This window comes from Opisthocomus hoazin, chromosome 6 (genome assembly GCF_030867145.1).
Source record: "Opisthocomus hoazin isolate bOpiHoa1 chromosome 6, bOpiHoa1.hap1, whole genome shotgun sequence".
In the NCBI taxonomy this organism is placed as follows: domain Eukaryota; kingdom Metazoa; phylum Chordata; class Aves; order Opisthocomiformes; family Opisthocomidae; genus Opisthocomus; species Opisthocomus hoazin.
In genome coordinates this window covers 78,159,412-78,183,758 of record NC_134419.1, presented here as the reverse complement: position 1 = coordinate 78,183,758, position 24,347 = coordinate 78,159,412, and the positions used below count along the sequence as shown (strand labels likewise).

The 24,347-nt window shown below is 39.8% G+C and overlaps 1 protein-coding gene across 1 annotated transcript; it reads right to left on the bottom strand.

The window, feature by feature from the left end:
- Nucleotides 1–24,128, bottom strand: MKI67 (marker of proliferation Ki-67). Its single transcript, XM_075424399.1, has 16 exons — nucleotides 24,037–24,128; nucleotides 22,341–22,422; nucleotides 22,143–22,258; nucleotides 21,577–21,646; nucleotides 20,619–20,697; nucleotides 16,573–18,087; nucleotides 16,015–16,248; nucleotides 14,855–15,283; nucleotides 12,643–12,758; nucleotides 12,246–12,417; nucleotides 12,020–12,154; nucleotides 7,481–8,130; nucleotides 6,749–7,420; nucleotides 5,514–5,589; nucleotides 1,991–4,921; nucleotides 1–497 (listed from the first exon to the last, which is right to left on the bottom strand). The coding sequence occupies exons 1-16, from the start codon at nucleotides 24,126–24,128 to the stop codon at nucleotides 349–351; spliced, it is 7,518 nt and encodes a 2,505-aa protein (XP_075280514.1). The 3' UTR covers nucleotides 1–348.
- Nucleotides 24,129–24,347: the final 219 nt, after the last annotated feature.

The window sequence follows — 24,347 nt, the reverse complement described above, 5'->3', positions numbered from 1 at the left end:
TTTAAGAAAATAGCTTACAATTACACTGGCAGTAAAGTAGTACGGCTTCCTGACTGCCGTACTAGCAACAGAAAAAGGGGGATAAATGCTGTTACAGAAAGACTCATTTTATATTTGCAGTTCTGCACAAGCACCCCATGGTTTAGGAACCACCACATATAGACAAACCTATTAAAACAGTTATCTACGCTGTATCTGTAAACTGTTGAGAAATACATTTTGATCATATAATTCAGTGATTGTTTTACAAAATCTGAGTTTAAAATCTAAGTGCAAATCAATTCACATTAAAAACCTGAAATTTCAATTAATGAATTTATTTAAAAACTGGTTCTGTGACTGTTGACACTATTTTCTTGTTCTTGCACTTGTTCTTGTGCTTGATCTTGTCCTCCTATCCGTCTCTCCAGCACTCCGAGTAGCCCTTACGTTTTCGCGAAGTCCTTCTTTAGCTTTGTTTCTTTTTCCTTTTTGTAGCGATCCATGTTCATCATTCTCTATTTGTACACAAAAAAACAACTGTAAATTTGTATCATAAACCAAACATTTTATACAAAATTCAATCTTCAGTCACATTGTTTTTAAAGGCAATGCCCCTGATGACTACATTCCAAAGATTACATCTATGAATTCAACAAACCAGTTACAACCCCGTACTTCTGTACACCCAATCTCCTTTAAGATCGATCCCTGAGGACTTACAGCTATTTCTGAAAGTAGGTTAACATTAATGAGAGCACCAAAACCAATTAGCTACCATTTTAGCTAAAATTCCTTCTACTGATATGTAAAACTAAAACATACCAAACATCAAAGAAAAGCCCTGCAAAAATGAATATATAGTAACTGCTTTATGGTCCAGACAAAGCTGGAAAGTCAGGCTTTTCACTGTAAAAAAAGACTAGACACCTATTTAAGTATCTCTATAGCACAAAAAGTTCAGCTGCTCCAAGAGGTAAGTATCAACCAAGCACCAGACACAGAAACCATCATGACTCAAATCCACGTGGGGAAAGGCGACCTCCCCGAAAGAGAAACTACCTGGGCAGGCAGTAAAGGATCAGAAGAGATCAATCATTTGGCAAGTACGTATAGCAGTACCAGGAAGGAGGAACTAGTGAGTGTGTAAAGTGGAAAAAAAAGAAACCTCAATAAACCAAGACAGATACATGGCAAAATAGACGTACACGTTCTACGAGGATAAGCAGGTGCAATAGAAAAGGGAAAGAGCCACAGATGAATGAAACAAAGGGCTTGGTCAAATCACGACAAGGCTTTTAACACAACTGGGAAGGAAATTCCTCAATATGCAGCTCTAAAGATTCATTGTTATCTCCATTTGCATATATTTATTTGGTAATATTTTCTACCAGAGAATATTTTAGATGTCTGCAGCGAGAGTTTTACTGGCCTGGGAAAAGCAGAACAGTAAAGGAGGAAATAGGAGACCCAAGGAACTTTTGCTGTCTTTTTAGGTCAAAAAACAGCTTCAAGCCCTTCTAGCAGGAACTTCAAAAAACAGCTGCTGACTAGTCAAGGTCCTCCAAAACTTGGAGATTCAAAAGCGGGAGCTTAGATGGTATGTAGGAGAAAACAAGATGAGCAACAGGGATACAAACACGTGACTGTCACTGCCACCTTCTTCTGCATGTCAATTAGTTACTGTATTTACTCTAAACTACAATTTAATGTCATGCATTGAGTAAGAACGTATTACAGAAGAGCACAAAGACATCCAAATACCCCAACCGAGGAAGAATACATGTCATATCCCACAAAACCAATCCCTTCTACCCAGGAAAACCTTCTTGTTCACATAAGGTGACACAGACCCTATTTATTTAACTCTCCTTGCTATACTGAAGAGCTACTGTCCACCTGTATTCGAGCATGGCAGCCCATCGCAATACTAGAATTTTGTACTCATAATTGTTATATCCACAAATAACTTTGCTATACTCAGAAAACAGAAAGCAAATTCTTGCCTCACCTGATTTTAGGGTTTTGGATGGCAAGTCATCTGCTGGCAACTGACATTTTCTTCTGCAAGAAGTGGAAGTTGCCTGTTGCAGAGGGTTAAGCTCTTTTCCTTTTCCAGGCTGTTCAGTTTTTTCAGGGCCAGTAGACGTCACACGCAGATTTTGAGTTTCCAAAGTGTTACCATTTCCTGGCAAGTTGCTGCTTTTACAGATGGAAGTAGAAGTAGCTGCTTCTGATGTGAATTCTACCTTTTTCCTTGTATTCCTCAATTGCCTTTTTTCCTGGGATGAATTATTTTCTAGAGATGTATCTTCATCTTCTTTAAGAATCCTCTTTTGACCTCTATCTTTGGGCAAGCCAAGTTTTCCCCTGAGAAAAGTGGAACTATTTTCTTCAGATTTGGAAGAAATTGTTTTCTTTCTGCCCGCTCTCAATGGGTTTTCTTTTGCAGACGGAGCTGCTTTCAAAAGCTTACTCTGTTGTTCTTTAGCAGTTTTGTTCTTACCATCTTCTGGCAAACCTTGCAGTGAGGTGGAACTGACAGCCAGTGAACTGATTACTTCACTCCAGTTGCCTTTTGAAAGATCATTTTTGGGGGGGGAAATAGAATTTCCCAAAATCAGGTTTTTTGCTGCCCCATTATTCTTTCTAGCACTTTCTTTTGACAAGCCCTGTTTTCCCTGAATAGAACTTGTGGCTTCTAACAAGAAGGCATTTTCTATCCTTCTGCCTTTTCTCAGCTGATATTCTTTTACCGATGAATCAGAAGTTTCTAATGGAACATTTTGATCTTCCTTAGGAGCTGCTTCTCCACCACTTTTTCCTCTAAGAGCAATGTAATTAGTTGTGTGTGACGACAGAGCAGTTCCTCTACTCCTGCCCCTTCCTACCGGCTTCTCTTTCGCACAGGACACTGTTTCCAAAGGTGTATTTTGTTCTTCATTAGTACTCTCCATTTTATCATCAGTTTCTGACAAGCCACATTTTCTCTGGAGAGAAGATGAACTTTTTGCCTCTGCTGTTAGATCAATCTTTTTCCTTTTGTATCTTGCTGAAGCATTTGCATTTGCCTGCAAAGCTGGATTTTGCTCTTCTCTCTCAGTCATCTTTTTATCATCACCTTCTAGCAACCCACGTCTTTTTCTGATAGAAAGAGATCTAGATGTTTGTGACGCTGTAGCAACCTCTTGTCTTCTCCCTCGTCTCAATGGATTGTCTTCTGTTGAAGAGGGAGTAGCTTCCACAGCCGAATCTTGCTCTTTTACAACAGCCTCATCTTTAGTATGATCTGCAATTAATGTTTGTTTTCCCAAATAGGTAGAACAAGCTGTTTGTGGAATGGAATCAGCTTGCTTTCTTCTGCTCCTCCTTACTTGTGAAGAAGGATTTTCTGAAGTCTCATGTTGACTATGTTTATAAGTCACCCCTTCGTCATCCCCAGGTAAACTCCTTTTTCCTCCCATCACCTTGGAAACAGCTTCTTCCAGTTTAAAATTAACTTTTCTACCTCTGCCTCTTCTCCATGCAGTTCCATTGTTCTGTGCTTGATTCTCTTGCAGCATTTCAGCTTGCTTTGGTTTCAGTATTCCCTGGGCATTTCTCGTCCGCTTTTGACGGCTAGGAGCAAGGCTGTCACTGTTTGCTGCAGGTACTGATGTGCCAGCTGGGTTGTTGTGGTCCTTCGGGACTTGGTATGTATTCTCGACACAAACAGAGCCCAAAGAATCTTTGGGAGAAGATTTGACCATTTCTGTTTCTGCCTTAAATTTGGGAGTAATTGGTTCTATATTGTTTACAACTTCAGGAAATTCAGTCTTTTTCTCCAAAGAGTCTTTCTTGCCTCTCCTGTTTCTAGGTCTGTTTGTTTCTTGTACTGCACTTTTGTTTGCTTCCAAGTTCAGAGCAGTAACTGGCATTTTGTTTGTCTCTCCGGAAGGTGACTCTGCCTTTAATCTTTGAGATGCCTCTGTGGTATTTTCCTGAGCATCTTCTGTTTCATCTCCCTGAGATATTTTAATCTCATTTTTGATGCGTGGTTGTGTTTGAGTATCAGTGGCAGATGAAGTTTCCTTAGTTTTATGAATGTTTTCTGTATTTTGAAGTGCCATCCCGCAAACGTCTGATTTCACTTCAGCTGAGGGCTTTCTAGCACTTCTTAAAGACTTAACTCTTTTCTCTGTTACCTTTATTTCAAGTTTAGTTCTGCTTTCAGATTCTTCTGCTGTGGTAGTCTCACTGTCTTTGTCAAAAGCCTGTTCATCTTTTTGTATCTTCTTTGCCGAAGAGTATTTATGAAGCTTCACTGTTGTCCCACGATGGTCTTCTGAAGAAGCTTGTTTAACTTGGTCATTTCTAGCTCTTCTTGCTCTTTTAGGTGGAATCAGTGCTTCTGGGTCTTCTACTGTTTTTACTCCTTTAGACCTCTTACCAGTTAACAGAAGCTTTTCTTCATTGTCTTTCACACCACCTGCATTAGGTTTGTTTTCAGGTTCTTTCAAACCTGCTTCCAACTGATAATTTTCATTTTGAATGCTACTTGATACACTCGCTGTCTTTCTGGTTGGATCATCACTGGTGCCATACTCCTGCAAAGCCTGTTTCATAGCTCCATGCGGTTCCACAAATGAAAGAGTTTCAACTTTTTCCTGATCGGGGCACTCTGAAGCAATTTCTTCTCGTATGCAACGATTTGTTCTCCTTCCTCTTCCTTTGTTTTCAGGTACTGAAGCTGAAGTACTGATCTCTCCCATCTCCTCTTGAGTGTTGTTTTCTTCCAGACCTTGCAAATCTTTTAAATCCAAATTCTTTTCACACTCCTTTGCTGAAGCAGTATGTACTGTTTTCCTTGATCTGCCCCTTGTTGGTCTCTGGGTAGACTGGTGTTCACTAGTTGATTCCTTCTGTTGAGAATCTTCACGTTGTGAAATATTTCCTTTATCTTCTAAAACAAGTTTTTTTCCCCCATTCAAAGTTTTTACATAGAAAAGAGCACAAACAAAAGTTATGTATTACTATGCCTGAACAAAATATCTGAGATTTTCAAGTTTCCTAACAGTCATCATGCTAAAAAACAAACAAACAAACAAACAAAAAAACCCCACTTAATATTCTTAATTTTAAAATAAACCAACAACTATTTTAACCAGCTCCTAGATTAAAGCCCAGGCTTCCGATCAAAGATGATTAGTTTATTTGGTATGTAGCATTCATAGGCTTAAACTATGTTCTTAAAATTATCTTTCTTTGCAAACACTTTCAAGTGGAGACCTTAACATCAGGCTTTTTTACACTGGTATGTTTGGAGATGCCAACATTACTGCACCAACAAACTACCACACTGTTACTTCAGCACCAATAGAATTCCAGCACCTCGTGTTTACTAGGGATGAATGACTGCACAAATTCCACGAGCTGTGCACACTTCACACTGTGTATTTTGGAATTTCTAAAACATATGTTAAAACTTCCTCATAGCATATATTACCTTGTATATTCATTGCTCCTCTAATTAAAGCAAAAGTATTTGTACTTACCATGTTTATGACTGGAATTAGTACAAGGAGGTGCAGCATCTTCTTGCTCAGAATCCATAACATTTACTGATCCGACCTAATGGAATAAACAATAATCAATACATGCATGTCTGGCAGGACAAGAAATAATGGAGACAACCAATAAAAAAAACATATAGTAATTGTTGAAAAAAGTCTTGTCAAATACTTTTCTCTAAAAATGAAATCAACTTAATTTTGTAACTGCATCCATGTATTTTATATTAGCACACAAATATAATCAAACTTAATACTTGCCATCTGAGCTAGCATAGCAGTTTTTAAAGTGAAATATTACAAACACTACATAGAGTTAAAGTATTCATTACATTGGCTGAAAAGTGTCTAAATGAGTGCTCTAAAGGAATCCGGATTACTGAAGCCAAATCATTTGAGTATTTTGTAGTGTTTTATTGTAGTTCTACACTGATGAGCGTTAAGCCCAGTGATACTCGACATTTTACCTATGGATCTCAGAATGAACATAAAAATCAATACTAATAAAATTCACAGATGACAAGAGTGATGAAGCTGTGAATTATCAGGTCAGAATGGTAACCCAGAGCAACCTCAGCACCACTTAGGTTTCCTTCAAAGCAGACACATGTGAACGCAGCCGCAAGTGCAGCGATACAGCTACCTCTGTCAGACTGGCAGCCACTCGGGAAGCAATGAATGAAAGACTTAGGGGCACAGTGAGGCACCAACTGATGCACAGTAACACGCTTTCTCAAAAGCTCAGCACTTCTGGACGCGCAAAGAAAAAAGACAGCTTAAAACTTCATCTACAGGGTAGGAAGCATCTATACAAAACAAAAACCACAACCATACGCCTTGCTTATGAAAAGGAGGGCCGAGAAAGAATTTGGTTGTAGTTTGTAAGCAATTTAAAGGGTGTTTTAAACATAACAGAAACAGATGATCAGAATAAAAACACAAGTGCTCAGATTCACATTTGTAATAAGCTATGTCTTCTAGCAGGCAGGCATTCACCTGCACAAAGCTACCAAGGAAAAACGACTGCCATCTTTACAGTTTTCATAACAACACGAGGTGTTTTTCTGAAAAGTATCTTTTCCTCCAGAGGTTATGGGCATGACATATTAACTGTATTGTTCTGTAACACACAAGGTATCATACTAGGAGGCCTAAGAACTCATTTCAACCACAGGCATCAAAGTCTAAGCAAATTCCTTCCAAAAGCTAAAGTATTTTACCTTAATTTCCTCTGGTATATCAAACATTTCCGCAACTCCAACATAGTCCACTTCATAATCAGAACATTTCTGCCTGGGTTCTGCCATAAGCCTTTGCAGACCCACAAAATCATCAACTGGTTGATACTTCTCTCTCGGAGTCTTCACTAGTCTACTAACACCATACATATCTTCCAGAGGTTCAACTTTCTGGTGTGGTGTCTTGAAAATACGGCTGACCCCAATCATGTCTTCTACCGGTTGATATTTCAGCTTTGGAGTTTTCTTCATTGAAGTAACACCTGCCACATCTTTTACTGCTTCTCTTTTTTGTACTGGAGTCTTCGGCAATCTTTTAAGGATAATTTCATCTGTAACAGGTTCCAACTCTTCCTGCGGAGTCCTGAAGAGCTGCTTGATGCCCGACAGGTCCTCAGCTGGCTCCGGCTTCTGCTTCTGCTTTGGGGTCTTCATGAGCTGCCTGATGCCTGACAGGTCCTCAGCTGGCTCTGGTTTCTGCTTCTGCTTTGGGGTCCTGAAGAGCTCCTTGATGCCCGACAGGTCCTCAACTGGCTCCAGCTTCTGCTTTGGGGTCTTCATGAGCTGCTTGATACCCGACAGGGCCTCAGCTGCCTCCGGCTTCTGCTTTGGCGTCTTCATGAGCTGCTTGATACCCGACAGGTCCTCAACTGGCTCCGGCTTCTGCTTTGGGGTCTTCACGAGCTGCTTGATACCTGACAGGGCCTCAGCTGCCTCCGGCTTCTGCTTTGGGGTCCTGAAGAGCATCTTGATGCCCGACAGGTCCTCGACTGGCTCCGGCTTCTGCTTTGGGGTCTTCCGGAGCTGCCTGATGCCTGACAGGTCCTCAGCTGGCTCTGGCTTCTGCTTTGGGGTCCTGAAGAGCTGCTTGATGCCCGACAGGTCATCAACTGGCTCCGGCTTCTGCTTTGGGGTCTTCATGAGCTGCCTGATGCCCGACAGGTCCTCAACTGGCTCCGGCTTCTGCTTTGGCGTCTTCATGAGCTGCTTGATACCCGACAGGTCCTCAGCTGGCTCTGGCTTCTGCTTTGGGGTCCTGAAGAGCTGCTTGATGCCCGACAGGTCATCAACTGGCTCCGGCTTCTGCTTTGGGGTCTTCATGAGCTGCCTGATGCCCGACAGGTCCTCAACTGGCTCCGGCTTCTGCTTTGGGGTCTTCCTTCTACTTGCCAATGTCACCCAAGATGCTTGTTTTTCTGGAATTATTGACAAACTATGCACACTACTATTTTCTTCCAGTATACCTTTTCTTTTTTTCTTTGTTGTGGGTATTGCATCAAGAATAGAAAAGTGATAGATGCCTGGACTATCTTGTTTCTGTTCTGAAGCATCTGAGCTATTTAACGGTGACACCATCATCTCTCCTGAAATAAGAGCAGATTAGGAAATATGTAATTTGGACAAAGAATTAAGCAGAAAATCCAAGCATTCTAATTGTTGTATAACTAAGTAAAATGAATTCAAGCAGCCAGAGCCTTCTACACATGAAAATCAAAAAAAGTGCACCAGCAATCGATTTGGTAATTAGCTTCTACAAGATAAACATATATTTGAAAAACTGACTAGCAAAATATTGATTATTTTTTGTTTAATCAGATATAAAAATTAGAATTTTCTGTTGTCCCTAAAATTTCGAGGGTCTTCTTGCAATTTGTGTTTTGAAGCAATACCAGATATAAATGAGAAGTTTTCACATTAAAGAACATACACTTGACTCTTCTGACACAAAGGAAGAAAAAATGACAAAAGATTTTAATAAAATTTATATCACAGAATCATAGAATATCTCAAGTGGGAAGGGACCCACAAGGATCACCGAGTCCAATTCCCTGCTCCTCACAGGACCACCTAGCACCAAACCACATCACTAAGAGCCTCCTCCAGACGCCCCTTGAACTCTGTCAGGCTGGGTGCCGTCACCACTTCCCTGGAGAGCCTGTTCCAGTGACCACCAACCCTCCCAGTGAAGAACCTCTTCCTTGTGTCCAATCTGAATTTCCCCTGATGCAGCTTCGTTCCCTTTTCTCATGTCCTACTGCTGGTCACCAGATAGAAGAGATCAGCATCTCCCCCTCTGCGGCCCCCCTTAAGGAAGGTGTAGACAGCGATGAGGTCAACCCTCAGCCTTCTCTTCTCCAAGCTGAACAATCCAAGTGACCTCAGCTGCTCCTCCTAAGTCTTGCCCTCAAGACCCTTCACCATCGTGGTTGCCCTCCTCTGGACACACTCAAATAGTTTGATGCCCTTAGTTTGAGGCACCCAAAACTGCACCCAGTGCTCGAGCTGGGGCCGCACCAGTGCAGTGGAGAGTGGGACAATCGTCTGCCCCGACCGGCTAGCAATGCTGGGCTTCATGCACTCCAGGACACGGTTGGTCCCTTTGGCAACCAGGTCACACTGGGGACTCCTGTTCAACTGGCCATCAACCCCAGATCTTTTTCTGTGGGGCTACTCTGCAAGCCTCTCGCCCCCCAGTTTGTACATCTAGCCAGGACTACCCCGTCCCAGGTAGAGAATCCAGCACTTGCTCTTGTTAAATTTCATACGGTTGGCGATTGCCCAGCTCTCCAGTCTATCCAGATCTCTCTGTAAGGCCTCTCTACCCTCAAGGGAGTCCACTGCTCCTCCTAGTTTCATATCATCAGCAAACCTAACTTAATGTACATTCAATTCCTGTGTCCAGATAATTTATAAGAACGTTAAAGAGCACTGGCCTTAAAACTGAGCCCTGGGGGACCCCACTGGCGACTGGCCACCAGCCTGATGTAACCCCATGTACTATAACTCTTTGAGCCCAACCTGTCATCCAGTTGCTCACCCAACATATAACGAACTTGTCTAACTGTCTGCTGGACATTTTATCCAGAAGGATACTGAGAGACAGTATCAAAAACATTACTAAAATCCCAAAACACCACATCTACTGGCTTGCTTCCCTTCGTTGACCAGATGGGTGACCTTGTTATAAAAGGAAATGAACTTGGTTAAGCAGGACTCTCCCCTCATGAATCCATACAGGCTATGACCAATGACTGCGTTGTCTCGCAAGTGTTTTTCAAGAACTCCCAGAAAAAAAATTTCTCCATAATTTTACCAGGCACTGAAGCGAGACCGAGAGGCCTGTAATAACCAAGGTCTTCCTTCTTAGCCATCTTGAAACTTGGGATATTTGCCAGCTTGCAGTCAACCATGACCTCTCCTAACACCATCAAAAAAATAACGGACAGAGATCTCGCAATAACATTCGCCAACTACACTGTTTGCATGTGGCTTGTACTCGGAAAGACACTTTTCACAAACACTCATTATGGTCCTTGGAGAGGAACTGACTTTTGGAACTCTTGGATTCTTTTGCGTCCTGCTCATTACGCATAGCAGAAAAGGATAATCAAAAGGAAAGCTTGGGAAAAAGTGAATTTCTCTGGCTGTTTAGTGCCAGCTTCTTAGTTTCCTTCGTTGTTTCCTAGCGCAGTACGCATGCGAATTAGAACAAGCACAACCACGCTGTTGCTCAACAGAAGCAGCCACCATTCCTCCCACTAGTCAAAAAGAATTGAAACAAAGGAAAGGTTATGGAAAAACATTTGGTCAGACCGATTTACCGAAGATTTTGGAGGAAGTTGTATTTTCTTCCTGAAACACAATTTAGACCAAATTCATAATGCCAGAAATGCTATTTCCAGGATAACATACTCAAAACCGAGCCTTGAATACTGAAAGGCTAGTCTTGCTTTGGTCCCTGCCAAATTAGTGGAGCAGGTCCTCTTGAAAGACACTTCTGGGCACAGGAAGAGCAGGGTGACTGGGAACAGTAAGTATCAGTTTATCGGAAGCAAATCATACCTGACCAATGCAACTACCTTCTACGACAAAAAGAACGGATTTGTGGATGAAAAGAGAGCAGTGGGCATTATTTAATGCAACTCTAACAAGGTTTTCAACACTGTCTCCCACAATACTTTGGTATTCAAACAAGAAGATCAGAGGCTAGATGAATGGGCAACTGGTTGAATAAAGAACTGGTTGGATGACCAGGTTCAGAGTTGCAGTTAATGAGTCTCTACCTGCAGGCCAGTAACAACTAAGAGTACTACACGCTGGAGGAACCGGTTAACTCGGGGAGTCCCTTATCCTTAACTACAACAATAATCTCAGTCTTAAAACTATCTCCCTGTTCATTTTAAAAACATAACCCTCCTATTTAAACTAGAAATAAAGTACTGCTGGTGTCAGTTTTGAATCGAGGCTTGTAGGATCTAGCAATAATTTGCCTTTGTAGTTCCTATCCTGTCAAGTCCCCATCATAAGATGGTTTAACTCCTTCCAAATTCCTGGTCTAGCAGGATTAAGAAATAAACTAGTTTTTTCGGTCCACACTCCCTAAATTATGAAACTAAAGCGTTCATGACAGACAGGATTGATGCGTATAGGATCTAAGATTAAGGGCTTGCCCACCAACTTAAGGAAAGCACTAAATATAACTGGTTAAATAACAGCTGATAATAGACATCTTCAAGTGGATGAAGACCACTACCAGTTCTTCTTTTCAAAGAAAACACTTTTTACCAGACTCCCTTCTGAAGTTATACCAAGGTTCGTTATACCTAAGCCTATCTTCCTCAACATCTGAAATAAATCAAAATACATTTCAACCCTTATTATTATTTTAAGTACTGGAAGATTTATTCTTGATTTTTCTTGGTGTTTCAGTAGATGCTCAGTTTTGCTAAATTCTCAAGAAAACAGAATTTTAATTTCAAGAATTCCGAGTTATACAAGGACACAATAACTGGTATGCACGGTTCCTAGCAAAAGATGCACAACAAAGTAATACAAATCTTTCTAACCTATCTTTTTTTTTGTTTAATTAAACAGGCTTTTTCCACAACATTACACAATAATTTCTCCCTACCATGACGCTTTGTGACTGGATTTAGATGTATTCAGAGACAACTGTTTAAGAAAGTGCCATGCCTCAGCGCAAGATTTGCCTCAAACAGTACCTCAACATTTTGAAGTTTCACACCAAATAGAACGAATAAGAAAATAACACCTACTCTTAATTGGAACTACAAAAATGTCTTTTAATACATGATACAAATCAATGGTTCCTTTTATGAGCTGTCAGATGCTTCATCTCAGTACGTGAAGTCTGCCTAGGCTGAGGCCACTCATTGTGTCAAGCAGCAGACACACCACTACCCCTAAATACACCTAAACACTTCCTTTTTTTTTTTCATGTAACAAACCTACCAGATTCCTCAGGAGTGTGCAATTCAGAAATTTCTGCTGCTGTACACATTGGTGTAAAATCAGTCTGCTGATCATTGTCCATAGGTGACGTTCTTCCACTCTTATTTTCTGGAGTTTTAAACATTTCAGTCATTCCTACAAATTACATTCAGAAAAATGAGCAAATACTTTGACAAAAGAACTACGCAGCTGGCAGATTGAGCAACAGAATTTAAAAAAAACTTACCTGTGAAGCTTTCATCCATTTTCATGTTCAGCTTCATGGTAGGATTTTTCACCACTTTAGGGACCTGTCCAGCCATTCCGACTCTGGTGGAATAAGCTCTACCTACAACTATTGTAGCAGGTGACTCTGCATGACCTGTACTAAAATGACCTTTTATTTTTCTTTCTGGAGTCTGCAGAGGGGAAAGAAGGGGCAGAGGGGGGGGCTGTTAGTAAACAAAGATTCCTTTTATACTAAATCTACTTTTCTTGTATGTTGTGACAAAGACACCAACACCCATTTAACACCATACTAGAAGATGATAAGCTTTCAGATTCTGTAGCTAAATACCTACAAGCTGTTATGTGGTTATAAAAAAAAAAAAGAAAAAGGAAACATGAAAAAAGAAAAAGCATACCTTTGGTGATTGGGTTATCTTCTTAAGGGATCTTGCTTTTTGGACACTTTTTTTAACAGTCTTTGACTGTGGTCTGGCAACACCTAATTTTACCACTTCTGCCCAAGATTTTGCCACTAGAAAGCAAAAGAGAAATAACCACTTTAATTATCAGCTGTATAAATGGAAATTCACAATTATTTCTTTACGCTTCCAGTGGTTTTGCTGCAGTCAGGCATAGGAAAGTGCTTGTTGTATGTCTGACAACACCTATATTAAAGTGTTCTGTGAAACGCTTTCAGTTGAAAGACCCAATTTCAGCTGAAGTTTAACAAGTGTCCAAGCACCCAGCGCAGCAACTTTCCACAACACCAAAAAGCTTCATGCAGTGTCAAATAGCTGTTAGATCCTAGAACTGAATGCTGACCCAATTCTGCCCTCATTCTTTTTGTAAGGAAATCATTTTTCCCAATAGAAACTTGCCATGCGCCTTTCAGTCTCGTTCATCCTTATACCTGAGCTGTTCCCTAGTGGGACATGAGATTTAACTTCAGAGAAACAGCTTCTAAGTGAAACATATCCAGTTTTTCTTTCATCACTTTCCCAAGGAATTTTGTAGTCTGGAAATTATTTCTTTATACTGCTTACAGCATTTAGACCTACACAGACTTTCCATAATTTTTCCTACCTTCACCTTATACCATACTCTGAAAAGTCCCAAAGCAAGGCTGTCTTTATCAGAGCATCATTCTGTACACAGCAGAGAAATCAGGGAATCAGTTACAGCTGTGTAGTAAATAAAGCTGTAAGTTGGTAGGACATCTGCCTTGTTTACTTCAGAAACAGGTTACGAAAACACGGGGGTCATATAAAAGAAACGATTATATTTTTAAATAGAGATAAAAAGGGGAATGCCATTCCTGAAGAAAAAGATATTATTCTCTTGTCAGAATTGCTGTGCAAGTTGGGGACAGTCTGTAAATAAAAAGAACTTTCAAAAGCTGTCATTGCTAGGGTGTTCAGGACACTTAGCAAAATGCCAAGTATGCAGGAAATGATCTAAAAAGCACTGGAAACACGAAGAGTTTTATTTTGGATAGAAAGTAGACAGCCAAAACTTAAGAACTGTCGTGTTCTTTTCATATTATGTGAGAAACTGATGCATTGATATTAAAAAACACTTGCACATTACAGAGTGGTGGTGAAAAATGGTATGTCACTAATATTTGTGAAGTACCCAGCTGCTATTAAAATGAATGGAACAACCAAAGCCACGGAAAAAAAAAACACCCACCACTTGTTTTGCTAAAAGATTAATACCATTTTAAGCTCTATTAACCAGGAAGTATTGTGAAGGCCTGTGATTTTATGTCATCATGTAATAATAATAATGAGGACACCATCACTGAGACACTTTATGTAGCACACTGCTCAAAACTTTAAAGTAACACTACAAAAAATGGAGATAGTTAGAATGTGATAAAAATTCCTGGGTGAGTGGTGGTGTTGCTGGGAAGCTTTCAATTTGGCTTTGAAAGTTAAATTGCTTTAATTTACAAAAAAAGATGACAAACATACCTTATCTGAAAGTTTCTTCAAAGGAAAAAATTTCAAGAACCAGAGCTCCCCTATCATAATGTTTCCAATGCTATCAAAACTATTTCAAATCAGTGTTCAACATTTAAATTCAAATGTTCAGCCTCAAATGTTCAAATTAACACCCAGTTATCATCCTATTTTTTAATCATATCTGTTATATACTACTGTCAACAGTTAAGTGCAGTCAAGTCCCTGGAGAAAGGTTGTGAACTGTGTATAAAAAAAGGCAGAAAGAAAACAAACTGAAGCTAGATTGCTATAAAGTGTTCATTTTCAAATCAAAAACTGATGTAATTGATACAACTTCATTTAGTTCAATACTATTTGACCTTAAAGAACTTGAAGAATCACTATTGTAAACTAACCTTGCAAATACAACCTTAATTCTACCATTTTTCAACTTCTGAACATAAAGATTTGTGTTCTAAATACAGCTTTACATATTCTTTAGTAATTTGCTTTATGAATACAAGAATGTAACACTTTGCAATACCCAGTTGCTTCCAACAACCATCAGAAGATATGGTCAGTCGTTTGGTGGCCTCTGCATAACGAAATAATAGGCTTACTTCAGTTTTGTTCCTGTATTTTAAGGCATTAACATTAAAATTAAAAATTAATTGTTGAAACAAACCTAGCAAATTGGCTCTAGAGGCACCACTTCTTCTTTTTGCTTTGATAACTGCTACAGACTCACTTCTCCTCTTCATGGGAGTGACCTTCAGACCAAGCTGCGCAGTTCTTGTTAATTTGTCAGGCATAGCTGTTAAAAAGGTTTTACCAGCTTGGTTAACCTGAGAAGATTTAGGTGTTTCCACTCGAGCACCATTTTTCTCCCTTTTTTTCCTCTTCATGTCTTCTGCAACAGCATCGTTCTCTTCTGCAACTGGTAATGGTGTCGTGACGAGAGAAATAGAGAAACGCCCTTTTTTGTCAGGTGCTGGAGAGCCTAAAGTAAGTTTAGGTGTTGCCTTCCCAGAGGCAGGGGACGAGGCAGCTGGGGACTTCTGGGATGGCAAATTTTTTGGTGACATTTTTTCTTTCTGCAAATGTTCAGAAAGAAAATCCATAAAGATAAAACGTTACCGCACATAGCTGAACTACAAATGTTCATCTACATCCCTGACAAGCAAATACAATAGTATAAATATCATCAGATCATCTGAACAAGCCTTAAATGTTATTAAAATGTTATTCTCTGAAAACAAACTTCTAACAAGTTTTAAATTTCAAGTCTCAAAAGACACATGCAAATTCAACTGAATAAATTAAATTAATTCATTATTCTACTTCATTCAAACATTTTGTTCACATCAAGTACACTATATACATTTTACCTAGTTTAAATCAACAGCAAATGTTTTATAAGTCCTAGCCAAACCACATGGCAGTAGCTTGCAGTCTGCCAACAAACTACTGTTCAGTTTTCTGTTCTTTATGGTAAACTGGAGCCTGTAGACACTGCTGCTACGCACAAACGTACAGAAATATGCTCCCGCATATGCATGAGAATGAGCAACAGCATGCGAGGTGAATAAAAACATACCTCCTGTATCAAGACAGACAGATTTAAAGAGTAAGCTGAGCCCTCTCCTACAATCAAGAAGTTACAAAAATGCTGACTAAAATTTGCCAATTTCAAATACCATTCTAATTTGCAATTAAAATATCCACTTCCCAACATATATCCCAACAAGGCTTACTACTAATTTTTAGTTAATTTTTAGAAGTCTTCGCATTTGTAAATTCTGCTCACACTAATTGTCTCAGCAACTTGATTAGTCTTAACACGTACCTGGACTGCAAAATGCTTCAATCCCTGAGCCTTTTTCAGAACAGCACGTGGAGAGTTTCCAAACGGTAAGCTCAGTCTCGCAGGAATTGCACCTCTTTTAAGGGGCGAGTTGGGAGGCAAACTTTTATCAAAAAGTTCTGGACTTAGATGACCACCAAAAGACACTCTCTTTCTTTTTCCTACAGGCTGAGGTAACAAGTTGCCACTTCTCTTAGTTCTTGTCTTTGTCTTGCCTAAAAATAACAATTGAAAACATTTCTGCATATCTAAGAATCCAAGTTAACATTTTAACCAGCATAAAAAACAGTGCTTACTCATGCATTTTCAAGTTGGAAACATATCAGAAGGTAACTTATCTTAAAGAGAAATAGATTGAGTAAACTTTCATACATATTATTGTGTATTTTTATGGTCAAATATAACTACATAACAAATATTTTAGAATTAATACGTCAGCAATGAGTTCTACATCTTATGTAAATGGAAAAATTCTCATAAAAACGCACGAGAATTTCTCAAACACAAAAACAACAAGGCAGGGGACTAAACATACTTACCTGATTCTTCTTCAGCAAACAGGCCAGAAATATTAATTTCTGAGACAGCCTCATTATCCTTCCGTACAGAAGTGCTTCCAGAAGACCTTCTTTTTGATGACAATCTACCAGGTCTTTTAACACTGGCATCTTCCAAATCTTGTTTCTGAGGACACCCCTTCGTGGCCAGCTCTTCTTTAGCTCCACTGTCTTTTTGGTCTGCAGTCTTCTCCTGATGCTCCTGAACGGCACTTGTCTCCACTGCTTTCTCAGTCAGCAGTCCAGAGGTCCTTGGCCTACCCCTTTTTCCTCCAGAGCCAGATTTCTGACCAGCAGGAGATGCCAGTTCTGATGGTGACTCCTGTGAAGCCAGTGTCTGTGAATGGACGCTTTTGTTTGATAATTCAGCGCTTTGCCTGTTCTTTCTTCTAGGACTCTTGGAATTAGAAAAAGAGGCAAGAGTTTCAGAACGTCCCTCTCCTGAGGTAACAAAGTTGGGCTGTTCACAAGTTGCTTTCAGCACTTGTTCTTCTCCAGATTTTCCTGGTGTATGTTGTTTAGTTGTTTGACTTTGTTTTAAGCATTTATTTCCTGCCAAGGGCAGTTGTTGGAGGCTATCATTTCCGCATGCTGAATCTTCCCTTTCAGTTTCAGCTAAAATTTCTGAAAAAGACTTACATTTCAATGACATAAGTCGTCGAGTTGTTGGAGTATCAGTATTACCAGGATTCATTCCACTTGTTTCTCTGGCAGGCGACATGAAACAAAGCAGAGGAACCTTTCTTCTGGGCGTTGGTGTAGACAGAACATATTTATCTACTTCAGAAATATTTGTCGTGTTAGTCGTTTGTGCTAGTTTATCTCCTGCTATTGCAGAGCTGTATGTTTTCATTTTATCTGCATAATCCAAGCATTTTATAGAGCACGGCTTCAGTGAAAATGCTGCATTTCCATCATTCTCCTTACTGGTATTGGTTGTAACTTCAGTACCTTTAGATCTGTCTGCTGTACTTAGCTCCTTATCATCCTGCAAGGGACTTCTTTGACAAATATCTGTTGACACCTCCTTTGAAACAGAAATTCGAGGACTTCTGGTAGAACTCTTCTTGGTAGCACTTCCTACAGCTGAGATCCCACTAAGTTCTGAACTTATTACTTTTTGCTTTATTTTTATGGTACATTCTTCAGTATTTTCACTTCTGCCTACTTCTTTTTCTTTAGGCAGGCTTCCCAGATCATAAGCACAACCTGATGATGAAATTCGAGCACTTGGTTCTAGCAGAACAGTCTTGCCATCTTCCTTTGTAGCTTGTTGAGACACATTTCCCTCTTGCAGAGGTTTTTTCACTTTAATCTCATGTTTTAGTTTTTCATAGAGTTTACTAAAGGGAGACATTTCATTTTGCTTTTTACTAAACTGACGTATTCTCTGTGAAGATTTGGGTGTTTGTAGTTTGATGGGTAAGGCTTTGGAAGTATTCTCCTCTGTACTTGGTTTATTTTCCTTGGCCTTTTTTTCTTCATAGTCAGCATTATCTACGAAGTAAGTAGAGCAAAACAAAAAGTAATACAGATGCAGTTACTCAAAAATTGCAAACTGCAAATATGAGTTTGATAAATACAGACAAAAATCCCTTCCTTTCTTCTCCCAAGATGGTCAACCGGGGTCCAAGACAAGGTAAATAAAGCTCTGTTAATAATAACAATTTCTCTCATAATAGAAACATTAGTATCTACATGTTTGACCTAAAATTTAAGTTGTAATCTGGAATTTATCCCATATTCAGGTAAGGCACTTGGCATTTCACACTTTTGTTTTTCTTCATCATCAATGGCTCATATTCATCTTTCAGGGCTGCCACAAGACAAATCCACGAGCACAGAATTAAACAACCATTTAGACCGGCTTACCACAATTCAGTTTGGTTTTTGTGCTGCGTTTACGTGGCTGCTGTATTGCTCGAACTGTGGCAACGCTTCTTTAGGGTAAAGCCAGACAATAAAGCAGAGCTGCCACTTCCCAGATGAGACACAGTGAGCGACTGCACATGTGCTGCCGTTCCACTGCAGCCTGTAAGCTGCATCCAAGGCAGGCTGAGGCAGCATGCTTCGCTTTGCTTTTTCCACAAGCAAGGGCTATACGCAAGCTAATAGAGTTCATCCCATAGAGATGTCTTTTTAAGACCTCGTGTAGATCTCTACATCTACAAGGTCTATTTCTCAGCACGACTTTACATCAGCATGAATGCTCGCCAGAACAAATACTGACACATGTTGACTTTACTTAATTGTGGTGGGAACTAATTCATGTAAAGATGAAGGCAGAGACTCTGACATACAAGGAAAAGCCTGTCAATTATCTTCTAGGAAAGGGGAAAAAGAGTGAGAGGGGCGAAGAGAAACGGAAAGAACAGGAAGTTAGATCTTTCTATGAATGCTTTCACCCAACTTCAGACATCTATATATTTTTTTTTTAATGAGCTCGCAAGTTGTTCTGTTAAAGTTGGTAGAACAACAAAGCAAAGACTGTTGTACCGTAGGAGTGTTGGGGAGCCTATCATCCTGTGAATACAGCTGCACTCACAACCCCCCACTGAAACAGAACACTTGGAAACAGCCTAGAGTTTTTGCAATGGAACAAACATTTGTCACAAAAATCAGCTGTAGCTAAATAGCCTCCATCTAACAAACCTTGTATCTTCCTATGAAAGTAACGTAACTTAAGACAAGCATGGGAAGGTGCAGTCCTGGCATTTAACCAGTCTATAACCACCCAGACTCAGCAGCTCTAGCAGATTTTTACCAGGTCTACACGAAACAGCTGGTGCAAACTGTTCTTTCTTAGAATCACAGAATGGTTTGTGTTGGAAGGGACCTTATAGATCATCCAGTTCCAACCCCCCTGCCCTGGGCAGGAACCCCTTCCACCAGATCAGGGTGCTCAGAGCCCCGTCCAGCCTGGCCTTGAGCACTGCCAGGGAGGGGGCAGCCACAGTTTCTCTGGGTAACCTGGGCCAGGGCTTCACCACCCTCAGAGTAAAAAATTTCTTCCTTATATCTAATCTAAATCACCCCTCTTTCAGTTTAAAGCCCTTACTCCTTATCCTATCACTCCATGCCTTTACAAAAAGTCCCTCTCCGCCTCTCTCGTAGGCCCCTTCAGGTACTTGAAGGCCGCAATAATGTCTCCCTGCAGCCTTCTCTTCCCCAGGCTGAGCAGCCCCAGCTCTCCCAGCCTGTCCTCCCAACAGAGGGGTTCCAGCCCTCGGATCATTGCTGGGGCCTCCTCTGGCCCCGCTCCCACAGCTCCAGCTCTGTCCTGTGCTGAGGGCTCCAGAGCTGGACGCAGGACTCCCGGTGGGGTCTCAGCAGAGCGGGGCAGAGGGGCAGAATCCTCCCCCTCGCCCTGTGCCCACGCTGCTGGTGATGCAGCCCAGGGCACGGCTGGCCTGCTGGGCTGCCAGCACACACTGCTGGGTCATGTCCAGCTTCCCCCCCCCCCCCCAAATTATACCTGTTTCAATTTCATATTAGGAAGATATAATGCAATATTTGCTCAAAAGTGGTCTAGCTGTATTCCAGGTTAACATGAGAACTGCAAGTTAAATTGTAATCACAGAGCTGAATTTTTCATGTCATACTTGTTCTATGCCACTGAAAAGTAAAACGTAATAGGGAATTGTTTCACATATCATTTTCAACAGACATTTGCATTGCATTTGCAGAGCTGGTGTACTGAGCTCCCTTCTTAGCTATAAACTTCCTAAACGGAATTTGCACAAATCACTTAAAGCACTATATATGAATTTTGCCAATTCTAGGCTGCTACTGCCTATTTGTCTGGATGCAATTAAATGGATTTCTCCTGGCAGGACTTAGCTTTGGTAAATCACAGCATTAAAGTATGATGAGACAGTACACTGACGCAGCAAAGTGTAGTCTACTCAGGTTGAAAAGTTTTAAATACATTTCATTTGCTCTTTTCAACCTTGTTTTTCCTCTAATGCTAAGAACAAATGCAGTTAAGAGGGAAGAGAAAACAAAGCCCCCATAAAACAGGTACCAACCGCAAGCATGAAGCGTTTTAGATCCTGAAGTTTGTTTGCGTAGAGATTCCACTTCTGCCACCTGCTGAACATGAAGAACCTGTAAATTTGTACAACATTACAGCAGAGCAACAAATATTTTACAGTTTAGCTTTCAACTCTACATTGAACAACACTAGATTTATAAAAGTATATGCATTGTTTACTGAACAGACTTAAAAGTATTTGAAATACTTTAGGATTTGAAATTTAAGAACAATAACCCATATTCATTTCAGGCCCTATATAGCAAGCGCTTAAGTCTTCTTTTATCATGAAGAATACTAGCTGTAAAAGCAGCTGTAGCATAAGAATATATACAAGCACGTTTGAATCTCACCTTCTTTCCAGACCTAAAGGAAGATTTTTATTTAAGAGAACTTTAATATTAAAATAATAATAAAAAAAAAAAATCTTTCAAAAGCTACAGTACTCACAAACTAATACCGTTCCCTTTAAGGGAGAAAACTTTGCTGAGAACAAAAAAGAACAAGCAGCTCATGAAAATAAATTATTAAAAGATAGCCTTAGTTTGATATTTATAAATTCCAACAGTACATTAGTGTACACAGAACACCAGATTCTTTTTGAAAAAAAGAATGCTCATTCTCTAGGGTAAAGTTCCCCATTTAAAGCACAAGGATTACCAATGCCCATATTCTGCATTTCCTGCGCCCCATCTTCCCTTGAAAGGATTAATTCTGAATAGCTTACCTGTATTAGTAACATCATAGATTATTACGTGTCTATTACCAGAAATAAACAAGTCTAAAATTAAAGTATTCATCTGAAGGAGTTTAATTGTATTTTCAAGCAGAAAGGTAGTATATGGCTAAAAAAAAATTATTCCTAATCAGAAAACAGACCAAGGAAATAGAATACCATATCACTACTAATACCGATGTGCTTGTAATAAGTAATCCTATGGCCACAAAACTACCTGCAGTGTTTCATCTTTTGAAGCTCTGGAACGCCTCTTTCTTGGAGTTGATTGGAGAGGATATTCAAATCTGGAAGAAGAATTTAAAAGGGTAACTAGTTTTTGTCACATAGCTGATGACTAAATTGCATTAGGATAAATGACCTAGCAATAGTTGTCTGCTCCCAACAACATGCACATACTGCTTTTAAATGCTTTAACTACATCAATATACTTGTACATTTTCCCGTAAAACTGACTACCCTTGAAACAAAATCAAAACGATCTCTCTAGACAATTCTATCTTTACTGGTTTAGCTTAACATAACATAAAAGTGACAAAAAATCTTTAAGCAATCCTGTCTTCTGAAGTTCTGCAAGACATTGTGAAGAAATATGAAATAAACTACATTAACTTCCATCTCTGAAGACGGTAAAAGGACATTTTAATTTTTCCCATTTATTTACAGCCACGTTCAGTATCTTCACCCAGCAGTACGAGCCCGCATCCACAAAGCTCTCTGCACTGGTTGCCTGCAGAACACATTCTAGGACCGAGGCATAAACACTTTGTCACTGGCACTTACCTGAAAGAACGATCAATAATCGTTAACACATCACCGTGCTTCAGCAGTACAGGTTGCTCAAAACAACCACCATTCAGCTGCGTAGGATTTACTGTACTTAAATTAGTCAATATCGCCTAAAAATAAAACAAACATTTCAGCAGCCTGATGAGATGCAACAATGCAATGCGTTATGTCATTAAAATACGGGTATCTTACCTCCTTGTTTTCATTTACTTCAATTTTACAATGTTCTTTCGAGACCTGAGGCAACTGGATGCGAATATCACATTCTGTTCTCCTGTGGATGAAAATACAATTTGAGTTTCAGGAAACACAGAAGACAGGAGAATCTGACTGCTACAGAATTAGGCAATTTCCCATCTTTTCAGCTAACAATTGTACAGCGGCATGACGCTTCCTTAAATTTGCTAACATGAAGAAAATGAACTACCCAAGTCTTTCAACCGTGGCAAGAAAATAACAGGAGCTTACACTTCTAGAATCTCTATCAGGAAAAAAAAAAAAAGGCAAAATACCCAAATTCTGAAAAAAGCAGTTCACAACAAGCTGAAAGAGGCATTTCTACAACAGATATCCGGTGGTTTGAGATTACTTGTTTCCTGACTTGCAAGTTGCTGAAGACTTGTGGAATATTTTTAGAAAATACCAGTGTGTGCTCTTAAGCTCTTTCTTAGGCATTCGTTCCTGATCGCTCCGAGACAGAACACGAGGTAGCTGGACCTTTGGTCTCACCTGGATAGCCACTTCTACCTTCTTAAAACCAGTGAGTAAGTGAAAGCTCTGTTTCATTGTACAGACTTTCTCTTCCTTTCTTTCTAACCTAATGTCTAATGCTTCTGACACGCTGTAGGTCCTAGGCAGCGAACACACCAGCTACCATACCAGAGGTACTGCTCACCCAAGTACCTGACGCCTCTCACCGATGCAGCTGCCAGAAATTAATGTTTGTGCCAGTAAGTACCGCCTGTCCGGGCAGCTCTGCCGGAGACAGCGAACGGTATTATTGACACTGGAGTGCTTCCCATAGACTTTCACTACGGAATCCAATTCTGGACTCCATAATTACAGTTATTTAAGATATCTAGCAGCCTGTAAAGTGCTGAATGGACCTAGATTAAGGGTAGTAAAAAAATTTTTTTTTTAAGCTTATTTATAGTAAGATCATCTAGTCAAGTCTTCACATACACCATTCAGGTATATTAATTTTATCTTTTAATGTAAAATAGCTGGATCAAGCTCCAAACTCACTATCACTGTGTAACACAACGCGAGTTTCAGGATTGGAGGAAGAGGTTCAAGTTCTTACTAACTTTTAGTGTTAGATCTAGATATTGGCTGACATAGCCCATGACTGAGGTTTTAGAGAAAAAAAAAACAAAACTGAGAAGAGCACTGATGTAATGAAGATGGTTGAATCTAAGCCATGTACCTTGCTTCTCTTCACTAGCCAATTATCTGGAAACTGCCTCTGGATTAAAGAATACCATCACTTGCTTGTCAGCTGTGTATTACTTTCAATCCCCTCCCCAGACTTCCTTTGGCCAGGAACTTTAACAATAACAACAATAACAACAATAACAACAATAACAACAATAACAACAATAACAACAATAACAACAATAACAACAATAACAACAATAACAACAATAACAACAATAACAACAATAACAACAATAACAACGTAGTTCTGGCAAGGAAAGGACAAAAAGCAGTAACAATATTTAGGTCCAGCTTTTTAGTCTTACAATTAATATTACTCCAATATCACCTTCCTCCCCTAAATGTCATTCACAAATAAACATTTATTCTTGCAAGTACTAAAACATGTAATCTACAGGAAAAATATCAGTAATATTACTTCAATGTATGCAAGTCCTCAACTAATTCTCACCTTCCAAATAAACAAGAACTTGCAGTGAGTGGAAAACAAATTCCATCAGTCCCATTCCGTTTAATTACAACAATATTCCCAAGGAGCGGCATCTTCAGATGTAAGGAATGTTACCTACAGAAAAACATCAAAATTACTCCTCATATAAACAACGCCTTGTGTATTTATGAAAATAAATCAATTTTTTTTTTTTTTTTTTTTTACTTCTGCTCAAGAGACATTTTCCAACACCGAGCAGAAGAATCTCAGTGCCACTGACACACGCTTGCCTGCGTGGAAAGCTGGGAACTATTTCTGGTGAGCAACCACTG

What these genes read in the sequence shown, in the direction of transcription:
- MKI67 (XM_075424399.1), bottom strand. Translation starts at nt 24,128, where the DNA reads ATGCCGCTCCTTGGGAATATTGTTGTAATTAAACGGAATGGGACTGAT. An exon ending in AGATAACCCAATCACCAAAG is followed by an intron (nt 12,418 to 12,642) that starts GTATGCTTTTTC and finishes TCCCCTCTGCAG; the next exon opens with ACTCCAGAAAGAAAAATAAA. An exon ending in GCACACTCCTGAGGAATCTG is followed by an intron (nt 8,131 to 12,019) that starts GTAGGTTTGTTA and finishes CTCTTATTTCAG; the next exon opens with GAGAGATGATGGTGTCACCG.